We start from the raw sequence: 16,924 nt of genomic DNA, 5'->3' as shown, positions 1-16,924 counted from the left end.
TTTTTCCCTTTTTTCCCTTTTTTCCCTTTTTTCCCTTTTTTCCCTTTTTTCCCTTTTTTCCCTTTTTTCCCTTTTTTCCCTTTTTTCCCTTTTTTCCCTTTTTTCCCTTTTTTCCCTTTTTTCCCTTTTTTCCCTTTTTTCCCTTTTTTCCCTTTTTTCCCTTTTTTCCCTTTTTTCCCTTTTTTCCCTTTTTTCCCTTTTTTCCCTTTTTTCCCTTTTTTCCCTTTTTTCCCTTTTTTCCCTTTTTTCCCTTTTTTCCCTTTTTTCCCTTTTTTCCCTTTTTTTTTCTTCCTTTTTTTTTTCCCCTTTTTTTTCCCTTTTTTTTCCTTTTTTTTTTTTTTAATTTATTTTTTATTTTAATCTTTCATAGGGGAAGAAGAACCTCCTGTAATTACTTCTGCAAAGTTCTTAGTGCCTGGAATATGTAAAGCAGAACTTCATTGCCATATCCATACTGATGCACTGCAGGCAATTGCCCCTTTGTAATACATCACAACATTGCTATGCATTGCCACTTTATCAACAGCCTCTGTTTCTGCTTTAACTGCCACACTGTTTCAGCACTAAATCTACTTGAAGGAACAAATACTCCCTGAAGGATGACCAACGATTTTAAGGGATTTTTACGGCCAGTAAACTTGAATCTGTTGGGCTTAATATTAAGTTTTTAATGATTTGAAAAATGCAGCAGGAAAAAAAAAACACTTCAGAATTATTCCTATTACTAATTTACATTTCATGATATTACACTGTTTACAGATGTCATTATCAAGTGACTTTAGTTAAAAAAAAAAAAAAAAATCTTACAGCTGGACATAAAATGGTTTAGAACATTAAGTCTTAGTAAATCTTGTGGTCCAGCATCTCCCTCTATCTTTAAGTGCTGACATTTTATGGCAGGAGTGTTGTAGTGAATGAGAGCAGGATTTTTTTGGAAGGAAGATTAAAAACAAAGGTGAGATCAAGAAATTCTTCATCGGGAGAAATCCTTTTCTCTTAAAAATATTTGAATTCCTATCCTCATAGTCTCCTCTCTTTCCCAGATGTTAACGTGTCTCAGTACTTATTTTCAGATGAACGTGTCTCTGTTCTATATGATTCTACTATGTTTTCTCCGTGATCTAGATATGGTGATGCACAAATAGTACCATTTTGAGTCGGAAGTATCGTTTTTGTAACAGATACAAATATGAATTCTGCATGTGCTGAGTGATACCATGGAAACTGTTTCCTGTTTTCTTCCTGGAAGGGCTAATATAAAGAATACTTTAAAGAGATGAAGGAAGAAAGATCAAATTTTGTATTTAAGACCTCATTTTATTTCTGTCCAACCATGTGATAAGTATGCTATATGGGGAATGTCATATTATCCTTCAAGGACATGCTGCTACAAAATCACCAGGGGTAAAAAAGTTAAAGACAAGCAGTTAGCAGACATGAATAATTGGCTTTGTGTTGAGCCAACCACTAAACAGAAGCCTGTGATTTATTTTTAAGTTTACAGTACTTATCGTTATTTAGTAATTAAGATAGTATAATATTACTAGTATTATATTTTGTTATAATACTATATTTTAACAAAAGGCAAAAAATAGAACTGGTCCTCTTTATCTAAAGACATAGAGCACGCAAGTCCTTTCTTCTACAGTGACCATGTAGGTATACTGTTGCCAAAGTATCCTTGCTATTTCCGAAGAGAAACTTTTCATCTTCTCACTAGTAAAACACATCTTTGTAACTAACTGCAAGGCTTCTAGGCACCAGCATGGTAACAGCAAATAGTAAAGGACACCTCCTCAGTGTGCCTGTGCTAATTTTGCTCATGAAAGTCAAGAGTCTGTCTTGTTTCATTTGTCTTCATGTTCTACTAACAGGAGGTTATTTTAGGAATACATCAAGGGAGAACTCAAACGCCTCAAGTATTTTCTCCACTTTGATATATGAGAATTAGACCTCATGAACTCTTACGTTCTTTTACTTCTTGTAGTAGCATGAGATAGAACTACTAAAGAAGTGATTTTTGGCTGAGTAGCTTTGAAGCTCCAGTATTGTATGTTTTGCCATCAGTTTATATTTAATTGTTTGAAGATCCAACCAGAAGACTCCTGAAACTACTATCACAGATGTAGTAAGAAAGGTACTGTAATGGATAAAATGTAACAATTATTTAAACCTAACATTGAATTATACCATGATGACTTAACATCACAGTGTGTCAGATTTGTAGGGTCTTGTCCATTAATCCTACTGTTCCTTTTTTCTGAATTTGAAAAAGCACTAACTGGAAAACTTCAAACTCACATCCAAGTAAGTTAGGTGGCTTTAAATACATAATCAGTCATCTGCACTTTCAGTTACGTTTTCATATGCTGTGCTGAAAGCAAAATATTTAATGTTTTTCCATTCTTTGGAGTTAAAAAAAAAATACCTAGGTCGACCTAGGCAGAATAATGTAGAGGTAAATACTCCTTCACTAAATCCATTTGTGAAAGATCTTGATTCAGTGCGTTTTTGTGGTTTTACCAGATAAAGTGTTTGGATTGATGAAATAAATGCAGAAAAGTTACAGATGATGTGTGCTGAAGAGGTGCTGTGCACAGAAGTGCCAAAGCTGCAATACATAAGGAGGAGCCAATTTCTTAGCAATTGAATAGTAATGGTAATGCTGCTGTCCCCTGTGGAAAGTCTTAGCTTAGCATACTGTTATTTTATGCTAGGCTAAAGATTGGGAAGATTCTGTGGTTCTTTTAAATTCAGTGTTAATTGAATTATTTTCAATCCACTTTTGAAAATGGACAAAAGCAACTGCACAAAGGATCAGTTGTTACTAATGTTTTTCCTTATGTTTCTTCAAAATTTGCTGTACAATCCTGCAAATCTTAATTGTTTTGTAATTATAAAGGGTCTATGTAGAGGCCAATGAAATTGTTGTAGGTGGGGAAAAAAGAATTCCTTTTTAGATTAAGGTAGAAACAGTATATTATATGACCTTGGAAGAAAGAATATACTTAACTGAAAATTGATGGTAGAACAAGCCCCTGCTTTAAAAAAAAAAAATATATATATATATATATATATATATATATATATACATACACAGAATTGAAAAAAATCAATACTTGATCAGATTTAGCGATTTTTTAAAAAGACACAGTATTTTATAAAATCAGAAAAGTATTATGTATGTTGACATACTAGAAGGACATAGTACTGAATTTGCAAGAATTCTGTATTTTCTCTCCAATGTGAATAACAGCAAAAAATCCTTGTAAACATTTTTTTGAACAAATATGTTAATACACATATTAGAGTTTAGCTTACTACTATTTTCAAGCATTAGTAAACAATATTAATGGTGAAAGAATCCCCTTAATTACCACTAGACCTGAATGTATGAACATTGGGTGTTTCAAAATGTCTTTTTTGTGAGGGTGGAAAAAAAAATGACAAGCTAAAGGTTCAAGATATAACTACGTTCAATACTTTGATAAATAGTTATTGTCATAATTTTTCCCTGTACATAAACACAACAACTGTTGAAAATAGAATGTAGTTGATATTTGGAGAAATAAAATTTTATTATACTGTAATTTAGGAGGTAAATCTCAGAATAAAATATTTTTTGTTCATTTTCTTTCATTTGGATTTTCTTAGTAACAGACTTAGCTTGACTTAGCAGTTGTTTTATCCAATTATGCACATCATGCAAATAAACAGACTGACCACTATTCACACTACATGTCTAGAAGTGAAACAGATATTTTGATGGTTGTTTAATATAGTCCGTAAGAACTGTAAGACTTTACAGCTGCAAGAGTGTTTAATATAGTTAATCAACTGTAAGAAGCAGTAATTGTCTAAAAGTTCTGTATTGGATAGACTGGGCCTGTTTTTTTTTTTTTTTTTTTTTTTTAATAAAACTGCCTGAATATGAATTCACAGAATCTCTAGGTTGGAAGAGACCTCAAGATCATCGAGTCCAAAATATAATTATTTTCACTATGTCCTCAAAGGTCTTCTAGCAGTACATGGTTTTGCATGTCAAGTGAAACCTATCCACATCAACTACAAAGCTATAATGAACTGAATTGAGTTAATTTTGTCAAAGAAGATAATTACCTAAGATTTATGTACTTTTATTTTTCTCTTCCCATCTGAATGGATTTCGAAGAACTGTTCCAGTCAATGAATTGTGCAAACTGTATTTTCAGGGATAAGCCCTGAAACCACTCATATTCCATATGTTGATCAAGTAAATGAAGGTTTTTATAATGGGCTCTTGGCCTAGCACAATCAAACTTAAAGACTGAAAAATCTGTAATGAGTTTGTAAAACTGTTATTAAAGAATTGAACTGCTTACTTTCTGTTCAGGTTGCATACACATTAGCTGTGTTGAACTGGTTTTTATTTTTGGATTTACAGGATGGTGTTTAAAAATATTTTAGCTTTCATCTTCTCTGGGTCTCCAAATTCTTAATTCTGCTTGTATATAAATCAAAGACATTCTGAAGTGTCAATAAGTATGATAATAGTTACATTTAAATTCTTTTTTGAATTATAAAGTCTTGTCTGTATCTGAACAGGGATTCTTCAAGGTGTATTATTCATATTCTACAGTCCTAATCTCACTATGATCTAAATGCTTGGAGTCCTGTATACATGGGAATTTGTGTTTGAAGCAAAATGGAAAGAAGGCACTGCTTCAGTTTTTATGTCTTCAGTTTAAAACATAAGAACCCTCAGAATGCTTTCTGATGTATGGGAGCTGTTGGCCAAAATTCTTCCACGTTGAGGATGTGGAAAGACATTAATTGATATGGAGATGTGCATATGGATAATACATCTCAAGAATATAAGTAACTTCTCTTTTTTCTTTTATTTTACATTTAAAAACATTTAAAGATGGTGGTGACTTGATAGTGAAATCTCCCACAGAAATAAAAACTAAATCTTTTGTTATTTGAGTTATGGTGCATTGCACACAACGTGTGCATTCGAATTATAAATGGTCAGACCTGAATAATTCAGGTCTGACCATTCTGACCATTCATTCTAAAAGGTCAGAAGTTAAAAGCTGTGCTATCGATCAGCTCAAGGAATTTTTCCCTCAGTCTGCTATAAATTATTTTACTTGCTAGCATTATCTGTTGCTGTTTCCCAGACCCATTAAAAAACAAACAAACAAAAAACAATGGTCAGTTTATATCATTTATAACTGGATATAATTTCACTCTTTATTCTGTTAGAACAGATTTAATAAAGTCTGATCTACCTATAATGTTAACTTTTATGGGCAGCTACACTGTTGACAATGATTCCATATTTATAGCAGTCCATGGAAATAGCAGGAATTGTCTTACTGTTCACAAAAAGCAAGGAAGGGGAAATATTCTTTCCTTACTATCAAATGGTAGCTAAATGACCAGAAAATGAAAATCTCAGTTGCTAAAAGCTCAGTTCTGTGAGATTTGGGTATTTTATTCCAGTGCAGACACTTTGGGACAGCTGGGAGTTTGAAAACATTAATGTGAAAATGAAAATATATATAAGTTTATGTCTAATTATAAACAACTGCAAGAAGAAATTGACAGATGTTAATATTAAGACTTCATTTCAATGGTATGGACATGTAACATTCAAGACTGATCTATCACAGAAATCCCACTACCCTTTTTTCCAGGCCCTGCTGGTAGGTTGACAGGCCTTGACAATAGATGGAGGATTGAAGTAGCGAGATTGAGCATACTGAATGTCGTCCCATTGGGCTGCTGCTGCCTTACCTGGAATTCTAACTACTTAGTCACTGCACTAAAGAGGTCTGTTTGAAGAAAGACAGTCTTGTTGATTATACAAGTCAGGTAAATTTATTGCCTAATATTGTATAATTCATGGTTTTTCTCCACAGGGGAAGTAATGCACCTGTGGTATCACTTTACTTATAAGCAGTATAACGTGCACTCTCCCTCTGCAAGTTGTGTATTAACCCTTTGACTGTAAACCAACATCAAATTGTTCACGCAGCTTGCTCTTAACTCCTATAATAGCCACGTGCGTTTATGATGAGATTCTATTCAACCAAAAGTATTTGACTATTAATAATCATAATATAATTTCCTGGAGAACATAGCTTCTCTTACTAATAGAATGCAATTATACAGAGGGCCTTGGAGAGTGATAGTGTTATTCCCATCTTGGGATAAAGCAACCTTTGAGGCTTTGCTCGGCCTTTTGCTGGAATAGGGGCTATAACAAACAACTGCAGATGGGTTGTTCTTTATTACTTTTGTCAGTCCCTTAAAAATACAGATTAAAAAATAAAAATACAAGTCACTCCTTTCACGGCAGTGACCATTTACTTCTAATCCAGTTACCGAGGACTACATTTGTCAAAAGACTGGATACCTGGAACAGCAAAAAGGTAAGTTAAACATCTAGTGAAAAGACTTGTTAATTTGCTACATTGACACAAAAAAAAATTCTGCTTCAAGGAAAAAGACCCCAACAAGATTTTACATCTGGACAGCTACAGGCAGCCCACCACATTTTCACCGCAGCTAGCTCCTGGGTGTTGAAAGTAATGTACAGTGCAAAGTGCTGAACAATATTCACGATACAAAAATCTTTTTCAGTAGAATTTTCTTGATACACCTTTTATGAATGCTGTGATTGCACCCCTTTTTAATAGTGGTAAATTTCTCGGATGACTCATCCAGTTTCAGTGTGTCTGATTATGAAATCAGATACTAAGAATATGAGTGGGACACATCAGAGGAGTTTTTTGGTGTGTCACAGGATAGATTTATTTTATCCTCACAAGTGCACAGCTAGGGATGCAAATGCCATAAGCAAGTGTTATCTTCATTTTACGTGAGAAATAGATAGTAACTAGACAGAAAATAGATCTGCATCAGAACAGGTGAGGCTGGTGTCAGCTGAAGACAGAATAAAGGGATTAATGTCTTAATGTTGAACCATAATACTGCTTCTTTCAACAGCCTGCAGTCAGTCACTGTATTTGGCTAGAAATATTATTGCAGCTTCTGCCATTTTGCAATAATCCACATGTTAAAGCAGTCAACTGTTTGATTCCCTAGCCAAGTTCTGTGCCTGCTGTGCAGCAAGTCATCTGCTGATGGAACATGGTGGGAACCAGAGGGCTGCGCAGGAGAGGTACAGCAGGAACTGCAAGAGGAGGAGGAGGAAGAGATTGCCTACCTCTGCCCCACATCTGTGGGTTTTATTTCCTCTACAATAACACACAGAGGCTTCTGAGGGATGATTTAGGGACAGCCTTGTGACCTAAAACGGATTCTGCAGGGGCCTGTTTCAGCCACTGAAAACACTCCTTGGTACTCTTCTTCCAGAAGGATATTGCTTGATGCAAGCCTGGTTTGCAGAAATAACTATCATTTTGATGAAAATCAGGAGTGATTTCATTGCTGTCAGTTACATCATCCCGATTTCAAAATAATGAGAAGTGAGAATTAGCGGTAGGCCTCCTTGTCTTTAGTAATGCTTGATACAAGGAACATTCCCATAAAAGTTGTTAGTCATCAACAGAAAGGAAACCGTCTACTCTCTGTTGCAGCTTTGGCAAATGTGCCAAGGTGTGATTTAGGTGTTAGGAAGGAAACCACCATGTCTTTGCAGGATAATAGTTGGACAATGCACACCTACTGAGGGTGGAGTGAGAATAATAGTTACAGTGAATCAGGAAAGCAGAGCAGGATTCTCATTTCTACACTCAACTGTCTTTGCTTAGTCTGCGTTTATACCTGAGAAATACACTTATCTGAAAATTCCTTAAATTGGCTTGTTAAAAACAGATTATTTTTAAGCATAACTGATAAATATTGCTGTATTTTAGAATAAGGTTTTGGACTGAAGTGATAATTCATTTCAGTGATAAGTGACATTTAGCACAGTTTGGATTTTGCATAATAAAGAAAATTTCACATTCATTAAGATTTAAAAAGATTAAACCAACATCTGTGAGTTGTATTATAGAATTCATCATCTTAAAAAAAAATAATAATAAAAAAAATTATGAGTAACTACTAAAAAGTGCTAAATCTCTCTATACAGCATTTTTCAGCTGATCTGACTGAGTAGGTTCCACTATGTTACACACTTATAGAATTTACATTAGCCAATCCTTCACTCATTGTGTACTCAAAGTGGAAATTTTGAGGACAGATAAGATAGGCTAGAAGCTAAAGGTCTCTGAACATAGCATCTCTTCCCATTTCCTGAGGATGAATACCAAATAGAGATATAAAACTATCTCCTTCCTTTACAGGCATGGTAGGTCCTGAATAAAAAGTAGACATGCATGCACTGCCCATTACAGTGCGGTTTTTGTAACGGGCACTACCAAAGTAGGGATGGGATGTTTGCTTTCTAGTTTTCTTGTCATCTGCCATGATGAAGGCTCGGTGTTTCAGGAACCCATCACGGACCACCTGACCTAAGCAGCCTTAGATATTGCTCCATTCCCCTGATCACATTGATACTGCTGGGATGCCAGGTGTTGCCCATAACATAGTGTTGATTAAAACATAATTCCCTGGGTAATTAATGATGCCATGGGCATAGAGAAGTGCCAGGTCCCCATATACCTGACTAGTTTATGTGAATTGCTGCTTTATGAGTGAGAGAAAAAAAAAAAAAAAAAAAGGAATTGCAAAGAATAATTCTTTTAACTGGCTGATGGTAGCATAGAAAATAGGCATAGAATTAGCTCTGACACTCAGACACTGGTCTTACAAAGATGAGTCAACATGAGCTATGTGTAGTTTATCTCATAATGGCTGTGGGTTTTTTTGTCTATTTATTTGTCTATTTATTTGTCTTTGTAAAGGAGAAATTAAGTTCAGTCATTTATTTAGAAGATGCACTAAATTTCTCTAACAAGTAACAAGAATAATAATTAAACAGCCTGTGTTAAGAAGTATCAAAATCTTTGTCAGTGACATTTTGTTAAAGAACTACCTTCATGGCTGTTTTCCACTTGAATTGTCTGTAGTTTCAAAAGTGTATTTCATAGTTCCTTATAAGTATAGTTATTCCACATAACTAGCCTTACACTATGTTTCTAGTCTCAGCTATTCAAAACAACTGAAAGATTAACTCTCACTGCAGAAGGTTAAGTTCAAAATGGAAAACTTAACCATAGTTCGACCCAATTAATTACTCTAAAATATTTCAGGTGCCTCTGGGCTACAAAATGTGGTGAGCTTACATATATATATATAAATTTTTTTCCATTGGCTGCTTTACGTTGGCAATACTGGTGCTGATAAAGCAAAAACATTTCATTTTAATTTGCATGTCTTAATCATAGAATTACAGAATCATTAAGGTTGGAAAAGACCTCCAAGATGATCTGGTCCAACCATCCCCATACCACCACTGTCCCCCAATAAACCATGTCCCTAAGCACCAGGTCCAGCCTTTCCTTGAAAAGCCCCAGGTGATGCCACCACCTCACTGGGGAATCTGCCCCAATGCCTGACTGCTCTTTCTGAGAAGAAATGTCTCATCATTTCCAAACTAAACCTCTCCTGGCACAACTAAGTTATGTAATTGCCACTATTTATTATTTACTGTTATACTGAAGTAGTGCCTATAGAGTCTTGTCATTCAAAGCAAGTTTACCAGGCAGAGTATAAACACAGAGCAGAAAGGTAGTCCCTGATGTAAAGAGGCCATTACCTGGTTGTTTCTATCTTTATATGCATTCTTATCCTATTTTGGGATTTGTATTTTATTCGATACTCCTTTCCTCCGAATCAGACCCCCCCCATTTACATCTGCAAATTAGGTGCCTCCTCCTCTCCCGGGCTGCCGGGACCTAATCCCGGTCCCTTGCCGACGATTCTCGGCGCGGAGCTGCTCCAGCTCGCCTTTTTTGGTCGCTCTGCCTCCGGAGCGTTCGGAGCCCCGAGGGGGCGGTGGATGCCGCACTCCCAAACCCGGCCCAGCAGCGCCCCTTGCTCGCTCGGGCCTGCCCCAGAGCCCGGCCCGGCAGGCGGCAGAGGACTGAGGGGGGCGAAACCCCGGGCCGAGGCGGCTGCTGAGGCGGCCACCGCGGGGAGGAGCGGAAGGGAGGGGCGCACAAACGAGAAGCGGCTGGGCTGGGGGGAAGGCGGGGAGCCGAGCCGAGCCCTGGGGGGCTTCGGCGTCTCTTCCCTGACAGCCGCCGGCGCCTTGCAGCTGGGGCTGCCACCGGGTCAAGCAACTCCGGGAGACGAGGAGGAGCCCAAGGGTGCCCGGTGAGGTGCGGTGGTGTGGGGTGCTGTCACCGTGTGTCCGCGCTCTGGTTGGGGCTGGGCGGGGAGGCGGCTGCTGCCTGTCAGGGCTCTGGGGCTGGTCACAGAGGTTGGGTTGTGCCCGTGGGGGGACTGGGACGCTTCGCCGCCTCCTCCGTCTTCTCATACCCTCCTCGCTGCTGCTCTTAGTGGTCCCCCGGGGAGACGGAGGAGTCCCTCACCAGCGGGCTGGGGCGGGCAGGGCCTGAGGGACCCGCGGCCGCCCGGAGGCCCTGAGGGGGCGGCAGCGACCGTTGGAGGCGGCGGGCGCTCGGGCCGCTACCTCCCGGGGGCTCAGCAGCCGTTTTAGCTGTACTTAGTTCTTCAAAGGTTTTCGTTACTCGTTTAGGGCCGGTTACACGAGTGTCAGTCCAAAAGGAAAGCTCCCAGGAGGAAGGGGCAGAGTCCCAGGTGTCTCTCGCCTCCTTTGAGAAGCGCAGCTGCTGTTACAAGCAAGTCATTCCCAAAGCTCTCGGCCCCAGCCCCTAGCAGGGGGCTCCGCTCCTCGTCGGTTTCCAGCCCAGCCTTCAGCCCAGCTCAGCGGAAGGAGGTTGTCGGGGTCCGTAGGCGACAGAACGAGGGAAAAAACGGCACCTTGCCTGCGGCCACGGCAGATTTGGGGTACGTGGCGAGGGGGGAGCAGCATCCCCTGAGAGGGCACGGGTACCTAGCTGAGGGGGGACAGAGGAGGGCATGGAGGTCTGTGTTGGTGATAACGCCCTGAGGTGGTTCCTGCCTGCCTCTCGTGTCACTGTGCTCACGTTTTGCCTGTCCTGCTGACCAAAGCGTGTGGTTCCCCAAGGAACACGTTACGTTCTCAGGAGAAATCTAGCTTTGCTAACTGATTCCTTTATTTTTCTTCACAGTTCTTAGATCCTGCACATGTGTGTAAGTGCTGATGCATATCTCGTCAGTGTTTGCATACATACACTGATCAGATTTAAATATAAATCTAGTCCTTTAGTACCTCGTGTGTCTCACTTCTTTCTCGTGAAAGGGTAGGGAAAACTATCCCCAACCGTTTGTTACTGGATTAATTCAGTTAAATACCCATTTCTACAGTGTGTACAGAAGTCTGACTACAACAAGTTGCGAGATAGGCTCTGTATTTGTACAGAACTTGAATTCAATGCAGGAGAAGCCATGGTGTTTGGAAACAGAGTTAAGGCATTTGCTGCAGAATAGAGGGTTTTGGAGGTGAGGGAGTGTGTCCAGCTGCCCCAGGATACGTGAAGTGAGAGAGTGCACAGGATTATCTTTGGCTCATCAGGTTGTGGATTTAGCTTTTCTGTCTAAAATGTTTATACATACAACTTCTTAGCTGTTCAGTAAATATTTGTTACTCATTTTACTAAACAAAATACTGTTTTGAACAGCAATCCCTTTTAATTTCCTGTCATAATCATGCCAATCAGTTAGCAGTGTGACAAGGCCTTGTGACCCACGGAGACATTGTAACACTCAGTATCATTCCCTGCACATTTCTTGGTCCTCTGCTCTGCTTTGAATAGTGCAGTTCTTCTTCCCAGGACTGCTTTTATGCAGACAGTTGTTCTGGAGAGATTCCAAGCTGTGGGAGTCTTCTGTGTGCATGATCTGGAGGTGTATTGTGTGGAGTTGTTTCCAGAAAGTGCCCAGTCAGACCATGTGTCCTTAAATAAAAAATCTGTTTTGTTTTCCTGTTTGGGAACTGAAGCGAGAGATACCTGCTCCTGTTCAGGAGTTTGTCTGTAATTCTTAATATTGATATGGGAGATGTATTTTCTCATTTAACATTTTATCTGTTAAATCTGTTCCTTTAGATGTTAAGGACAATTAACCTAATCCCTTAAATTCTGTGTATGCTAGAATGTTATTCTTATGTCTTCAGTGTTTTAAGCATTGCAAGGTTACCTAGGTTTTGTAGATAGGTTTTGTACTTTTAGAAGGTATTCAAGTACTTAATAACTTAATAATAACTTAATTAATAAATTAATAACTTAATAAGCCTGAGCAGAGCAGTACTACATTGAAATAAAAGGTGGAAGCATGAAAATACTTGAGCTTGCTGTACAAAGAAAGTCTTGAAAATTTGGTGTTTGCATTTATACTTATTAACTAGGAAAATGTTATCTCCATATATCTAATATTTTCTGTGTCCTGTAAGTCCCTTTGATTCTTTACTAAATTATGCCTCTCAGCTTGTAAGGGTGTGTTGTCCAAGTTGTATGATATTTGAAATAAACAAGTGACTGTGGTCTTGCACAAATCTCTAAAAGCATGTAGAACTATTGTAGTAGGTAAGTGACTGGAAAATACAGAACTCACTAAATATACTGCAGTAACCTGTGGTAGACAAACACCATGCTTTTTTAAGGATTATAATAGCTGCTGTTCTGAAATAAGTAGCTATATAGCATGGAGCTGTGGCAGCTTCAACCCCCAAATTTAATACAGAGCGTGGGAAAACATTTTTTTTGCTTGTTTTTACATCTACCATCAACCAGGGTTGAACATGAAGCAATTTGCTGACAATTATAGAAATGTCAGCAGAGATCAGTTATCAGGTGCTCAACCCTGTATAGAACCCAGCAATGAAAACAAGCAGTTAGTATGCTAGTGGATCAGGTTGTTAATATCTAAACACAGGTACATGCATATTTATTTATCGCACGCTTGATGAGTAGCCTAAGGATTCCAAAGCTGACTAAGCATGCAACCAGAGGTCTGTGAGCTGCTTGAAGGTGCTTTGTGTTCCATACAGGCTACTGCTTTACTTCATGGAAATAGAAATGTGCCCTATACTGTTACTGATTTTGCTTTCTACCTAGGATTAACTATCCTCACAGTGTTGCAGTTCTCCTTGTCACGCTGCAGGTGTGGTACACAGTGTGTGGTACAACTTGTATTCAGAAAGGTTTATTGGCTTTTATACCACTGAAGCTTGCATAAACTTAGAAAGTTGGCAAGTGTTATCTTGTGTGGTTTCTGTAGAGCAAGATCAGCTGCTGTGCTGGTATCGTCTCTCAAACATTTTAGTTGTTGAACTAATGAAAGCTGTACTTCTATTTATTTTAAACACTTCTGCACTTTTCTGAGATAGATTTTTAAGATTATAACTAGAAGAAGAGTATGCCCATTGCACTATGTGCACTGTATCAGGAATCCTATTTATTTAATTTTAAATATCACAGTGTGTCCAGGTAGTGTTCTCCCAGAAGATTCTGTCTTGACTATCACCTTTGTTTTGGAGAAGATGGCAAAGCACAACTATTTGGACAGTGCGTGTTTTGGGGGGTGGCTGACAGCTTTTTCTAGTACATGGCCTTACCTGATGGATCCAGATACTCTGTAGCTGGGAGAGGTAAGAGGCATACATGAATTGCAGTCCAGCACCAAAAGCTGCCACATTTGTGTGATGCAGCCTCTGATGGCTGTATCCTAAACCTGCTATCGCCTTGTAGATGGCAAGGTTCTTGTCTGAGTATGAGCCTTGAAATACTTTGCCTACCAAAACAGTTACTGTCAAAATTAGCTTTTTGTTGATGTTCCACAGATAAATAATGAATATCCTAGAACAAATTATTTCAAGCAAGTTGATTGCTCTTTGGAGGGAGAATCTTGCAAGCTCTCCCAGGTAGGTTTGGATTCCAGGTGTGCTTAGCAATTGCAGATGAAAAGCTTCTAAAGACAGAGAAGGTAATTTTAGAACAACACAACTTCTGTCAGCCATTCAAGTCTATTAAGTCTGGAAAAATAAATGCAGAAACAAGTTGACAAACTTCAAAGACATGAAACTGTGTAGTAATTTTGAATTAAATAAACATGATTATTAAGATAATAGGCTGAATGGATGATAATTTTAATGTCAAGGATAAAATCCGATGCCCGTTCCAGGCAGATAGATTTTTGAACCTGCTAGTTCCCTGGCGATGATAGTTTTGATAAAGGGGAAAATGGGTTGTGCTTTTATCAGCAGTTGTAGGGTTTTTCTTAGTTTCATTTATTTTCAATAATTATTATTTTTTATTTAATTGATGGAAACTGAAATATACTGAAAGGAAGAGAAGAATGTGAAAAAGTAGCAGCAGTTGCATTACTTTTATACTAGACTACTGCATACTGATTTTTCCTTTTTTTTTTTTTTTTGCGCCTGTAATTAGCATGAAAAATACTTTACTTAAATACAAATTTCATATATATATATATATATATATATAATTTAAGAAATTGTCCCTGAAATTTGTTTAGCTTTGCACAGTGCTTGCTATCAAATTCAGAAATTTGAAGTGGATAGAGTTAAATTAATCTAAGAAATTGCTAGCTGTATGAGTCACTCACTTGGGAACATAAATACTCCTTATCTTTGGAAATAACTTTTCAACATTGTTTTGCTTCATAGTGTCAACTGCAAAACACAAAGCAGTATGTTTAGCGTAAAAGTAGTTGGATTTGTATTTGAAATCAGACTGTATGAACAAAATCAGTGTAACTTTTTGCTCCTTTTTTCTTTGCAAACCGGCTAAAGGCTAGTGATAAATCTGCAATAGAAGCTGGATTATGATTACTGTATTGTTTTGTTTGTTTGCTTTATTGAAAAGAAATAAAAACTTGGAAGGGGGGAAAAGTGTAAAGTGGTAAGTAGTTAGCACTGGAGAATTATTCTTGCACGCTGATGGGATGGATGTGTTGTTTTGTTTACTGTCTGGTGCTGAAGCCAGGTACTTGAAATATTAGGAACATCTGGATCTTTTGGTCCAGAGAAAAATAGATTTATCTCAGAATGACATAAGTAATTAGTGTCACATATCACTGACACATAATTCCTTGATATGTTTGTTGACTAGCATACAGCACTTAGTGTTGTGGGTATTCGTCTAAACAGTACTTCTAACTTTGTGTGCACCTTCTGCATTTTAAGCACTCTATGTGAAAAGTTCTTCTCAAGTATTTTCTAGCATTTCCTAATGTTAGCTTTTTCCTAATCATATAAGAGAGGTTTGGCTGTGTGTTACTAAGACACTAAGCACTGCAAATAATTCCTTTTCTTTATTGATACAGCAATCAGCTACCATCCCTAGAAGTGAAAACAGAGCCCCAAATGTTCCCTTTTTCCCCCTGTGCTGCTAAATTTTCTCAATTGAAACTACTAAAAGACTCAAAGCTCCTGATAGCTTTGCAGATCAGGCAGTGCAGGTGAGTCCTTGCTCTTCTGTTCTTTATCCCACTGAAAGACACTGTTACAAAATCTGCTGATATGCAGAACAAATTAAACCAGTAGTCTGAATTATGGTAAATTTCTCTATGTGCTTTCCTTGAAGGTGATCGGAGATGACTTTTAACATAATTGGTTGTTTTTCTTTATTTTTGGCTTGTTTTGGGGAAAAGAGCTAAACATTGGTAAAATAAAAGGCTAGAGAACAGTGTCTCACAGAAGGTTATATTTCTCCAGCATAGAGCACTATTCCATGTCAGTGCTCTGGCTTCAGCCTGATATGAATTTGTATTTGCATGACTGTTGCCTTTTACCTTTCATCTACTTTGTGCTGAGAATAAATATAATATTCATGCTATTTCCAAAGTAAACATTACCTTTTGTGTAAGACTGGTTAGACCATCTCTGTGCCTATAGCAGGTGGGTATATAAGGGTGAAGGAGCCAAGCTTGATACTTGATGTGGGTCTTATATAAAGTACTTATAGCACTTATATAAAGTACTTAGATAAAAACTTATCTGTTCTTCTGAAGAGAACAGTATTTAATGAAATGTCTCAAGGAGAGTAATTAAAACCTTTTCAAAAATATGTATTTAAAAAGGACCTTCAAAACCTCATTCTTCAATGCATCACATGCATTTTTGAATGACTTAAAGATGGTAAGTACTGACATATAATGCATTCGCTGAAGTCAAAATTTACTTGAAATAACCATAGTGTGTGTTAAAGAAACCTTATGGTATGCCAGGCTTGGTCTGAAGTGGTTATGCAATGTGAAGGTTCTCAGCATTGCCTGCTACTTGGAGTTGTAATCAGGAGAAATACTCTAAGTGCTTCTTGAGTTCTCACTGATTTTACTGAAGTACGCATTAGTGGTACAAAGATGTTTGGCAATTGCAGTATCTGAGAACATCAGAAAAACAATTTGGATAAAAGATTGTTTTGGTTCTTGTTGTTAAGCAATTAAAAAATGAAGTTCATTTTCAAGTTTAATTCTGCCTTTTAACAAGCTGTTTGCCTAAGGCAGCCTAGCCTCCTGGATAGCAGCTGAGTGCTATCAAGATGTCATAATATGTGCCTGGAAATATGACTTCGCAGAAAACAATGCAAAAGTAAATGTGCTTGTTACTGGAAATTAGACTTCTGCGCAGCTTGTAAGGAATTGGAACATCAGCTCTTTAAAATTAAAGATGCTATGATACATTTTTGCTAATTAGCAATCTCTTGTTTAGGCTTTGTGAGTATAGAGACTCTTGCTTGAGAGTGTGTGTGTAACACTCCTGATGTTTCTTTGTGGTACACGCATTACTGTAGTATTTTTACTGCCACCTTTTTATTCAAAAGGAATAATTACTGTTTCTGCACTGAGAAGTCTTAGGTATCAGTAAAACTTTCTTCAGAGTTTTTCTCAGCCAGGT

General features: G+C 37.9%; 2 protein-coding genes across 14 annotated transcripts in view; both read left to right on the top strand.

The window, feature by feature from the left end:
- The window catches only part of IL17RD (interleukin 17 receptor D), a 50,972-nt gene extending 46,612 nt beyond the window's left edge, over positions 1-4,360 (top strand). For all 4 annotated transcript variants that reach the window (XM_027467603.3, XM_027467604.3, XM_038185942.2 and 1 more), the window contains one exon: positions 371-4,360. In XM_027467603.3, coding sequence (XP_027323404.1) covers positions 371-486 — 116 coding nt within the window. In that variant the 3' untranslated portion in view covers positions 487-4,360. The remainder of the gene's footprint in view (positions 1-370) is intronic.
- Positions 4,361-9,895: 5,535 nt separating this feature from the next.
- ARHGEF3 (Rho guanine nucleotide exchange factor 3) overlaps positions 9,896-16,924 on the top strand; it is a 132,037-nt gene continuing 125,008 nt past the window's right edge. For 3 of the 10 annotated variants that reach the window (XR_005269067.2, XR_005269066.2, XM_027467582.3), the window contains exon 1: positions 9,896-10,275. Coding sequence is in view for 2 of the 10 variants with exons in the window: in XM_027467582.3 (XP_027323383.1) it covers positions 9,959-10,275 (317 nt within the window). In the remaining 8 variants the exon portion in view is untranslated. Of the gene's footprint in view, positions 10,281-10,660; positions 10,933-16,924 lie in introns of those variants that run through there. The other 7 variants (XM_072044350.1, XM_072044345.1, XM_027467583.3 and 4 more) reach the window with 7 other exon arrangements.

This window comes from Anas platyrhynchos, chromosome 13 (assembly GCF_047663525.1).
Source record: "Anas platyrhynchos isolate ZD024472 breed Pekin duck chromosome 13, IASCAAS_PekinDuck_T2T, whole genome shotgun sequence".
NCBI classification, from domain to species: domain Eukaryota; kingdom Metazoa; phylum Chordata; class Aves; order Anseriformes; family Anatidae; genus Anas; species Anas platyrhynchos.
This window is presented reverse-complemented; position numbering and strand designations above follow the sequence as displayed.